The sequence below is a fragment of the Triticum dicoccoides genome, chromosome 5B (assembly GCF_002162155.2).
Source record: "Triticum dicoccoides isolate Atlit2015 ecotype Zavitan chromosome 5B, WEW_v2.0, whole genome shotgun sequence".
Classification (NCBI taxonomy): domain Eukaryota; kingdom Viridiplantae; phylum Streptophyta; class Magnoliopsida; order Poales; family Poaceae; genus Triticum; species Triticum dicoccoides.
Window position 1 is genome coordinate 600,320,267 of NC_041389.1, and position 1,732 is coordinate 600,321,998.

The window sequence follows — 1,732 nt, forward strand, 5'->3', positions numbered from 1 at the left end:
CCCGGCCGAGTCCACGGCTCCACGGCCTCGCTGGCCACAACAAGCCTCCAGCCTGTTCTGCCCCCACACCCGGCTACACGACAACGCTGCGTGCTGCGTCGTCCTCAGCCGCTCCGCTATATATACCTCTTCCTCCTCATCACCGTCTCCGGCAGCAACCACATTAATTACCACCACAACAGCGCGAACAAGAGAAAGAACCAGACAGTAGCAAGCAGCTAGCAGCAGCAGCACACACGCGACGAACAAGACGGAATGGGCCTGTGTGTGTCGTACGACGCGGCGGCCGCGAGGGTGGTGCTCCCCAGCGGCGAGCTCCGGGAGTACTCGCCTCCCGCGACGGCAGAGCTGGCTCTTGAGGAGGTGGGGCACCAGGAGTGGTTCGTCTGCGACGCCGACGCGATGGGGTTCGAGGGCTCCGTCGCGGCGATGGCCGCCGGTGAGCGGCTCCAGCCGGGGCAGATCTACTTCGTGCTCCCCGCAGAGATGCTGCGCCGCTGCCTCACAGGCGAGGAGGTGGCCTCGCTCGTCGTCAAGGCCAGCGCCGCCCTCGTCAAGGCCGCCACCGCCTCGTCAGCTGGCGGCCGGCGCCGGCGAGGCTCCGTGGCGCCGCTCATGTTCGCGCCGTCGGAGGAGGATTACTCCGACGAAACCTTGGCGAAGTTTGCAGTGAAGCCGGCGGTGCCGCAGAAGCGGAGGGTGGCCTACCGAGGCGGGAGGTCGCCGCCGCGGTTCTCGCCCGACTTAACCGCCATTTTGGAGAGCGAGTAGAGGCGCAGGGCACACGAGACTGCCAGAAAAAAGGGGCATTTTTGCACATAGCCCTGCCCCGCCTAGCCGCGAGAGATGCGTGGTTCCGGCCGCTGATGTTAGATCGGACGGTTGAGATACACGCGGCAAATGGTATGTGGATTAGTTTGTCAAGTTGGGTGGTAGAAGCAGTCGTGTTTCACTGTTTTGGGCGTTGCTAATTTAGACGTCAGAGAAGCAGGAGGGAATGCACATGCAGATATGTTAATGTGAATACTGTATAAATGTATAAATGATGTGGAGTACGTACTATGCTTAGTTACTGGCATTTTTAAGTTTGCTCCGCCGAACCAGTAAAATTCAGAGGCCCGTGGGAAACTTTAAAAAATGTCCCAACTCTTGGAAAAAACTATAATGTTTTTACTTGATTATCATCTTTTTTTAAAAGGACAAAAGTCAAAAGCCATATATAAGTATCACAAGTATTTACAAATACACCTGTATAGAGAAAGAAAATTACAATCAATTTCTTAGGTGTGCCAAAATATTCTTCCTCATGCATCCTCGGTGGCGCGCCGTGAGCAAAACTCTATGCCGTCTCTGGCTTCCGCTTCGGCGAAGCAAACTTGTTTAAACCCAAGAACTTGTAGAAGTAGTACCCGGGAAGTCTTTGATGTAGATCAGAAGACTCATAAGAACTGGTGAAGTATCTGACCAAGATGTCATTCAATAAAATAGCTGAGTAGTGAAATTTAACTCGGAGGCCCAAAGCTAAACAATTTTGAAAAGAAAAATGAAGTAAAGTTCAAGGGATTGGTTAGAAACGACAATATTTTAGCGGGGCCAATATACTCATCTAAAGGATACTCAGCCGTATTCTCCTCTAAACTATAAGGGGTCGTTGCACATGCGCTTGGTTTCTCAGAGTGCTGGGTGCGGTGGTTGCTGGCCGTGGTAGAAATAGTCTCGTCTTTGGAATTGT

The 1,732-nt window shown here is 53.3% G+C and overlaps 1 protein-coding gene across 1 annotated transcript; it reads left to right on the top strand.

Annotated features, from left to right (window-relative positions):
• The first annotated feature begins 209 nt into the window (after positions 1-209).
• On the top strand, positions 210-1,003 carry LOC119306278. Its single transcript, XM_037582544.1, has one exon. It carries the CDS (start codon positions 256-258, stop codon positions 769-771), a length of 516 nt encoding a protein of 171 aa, XP_037438441.1. The 5' UTR covers positions 210-255; the 3' UTR covers positions 772-1,003.
• The last annotated feature ends 729 nt before the right edge of the window (positions 1,004-1,732 follow it).

Excerpts from the sequence above, each read along its gene's own strand:
- LOC119306278 (XM_037582544.1), top strand. The coding sequence starts at position 256 with ATGGGCCTGTGTGTGTCGTACGACGCGGCGGCCGCGAGGGTGGTGCTC.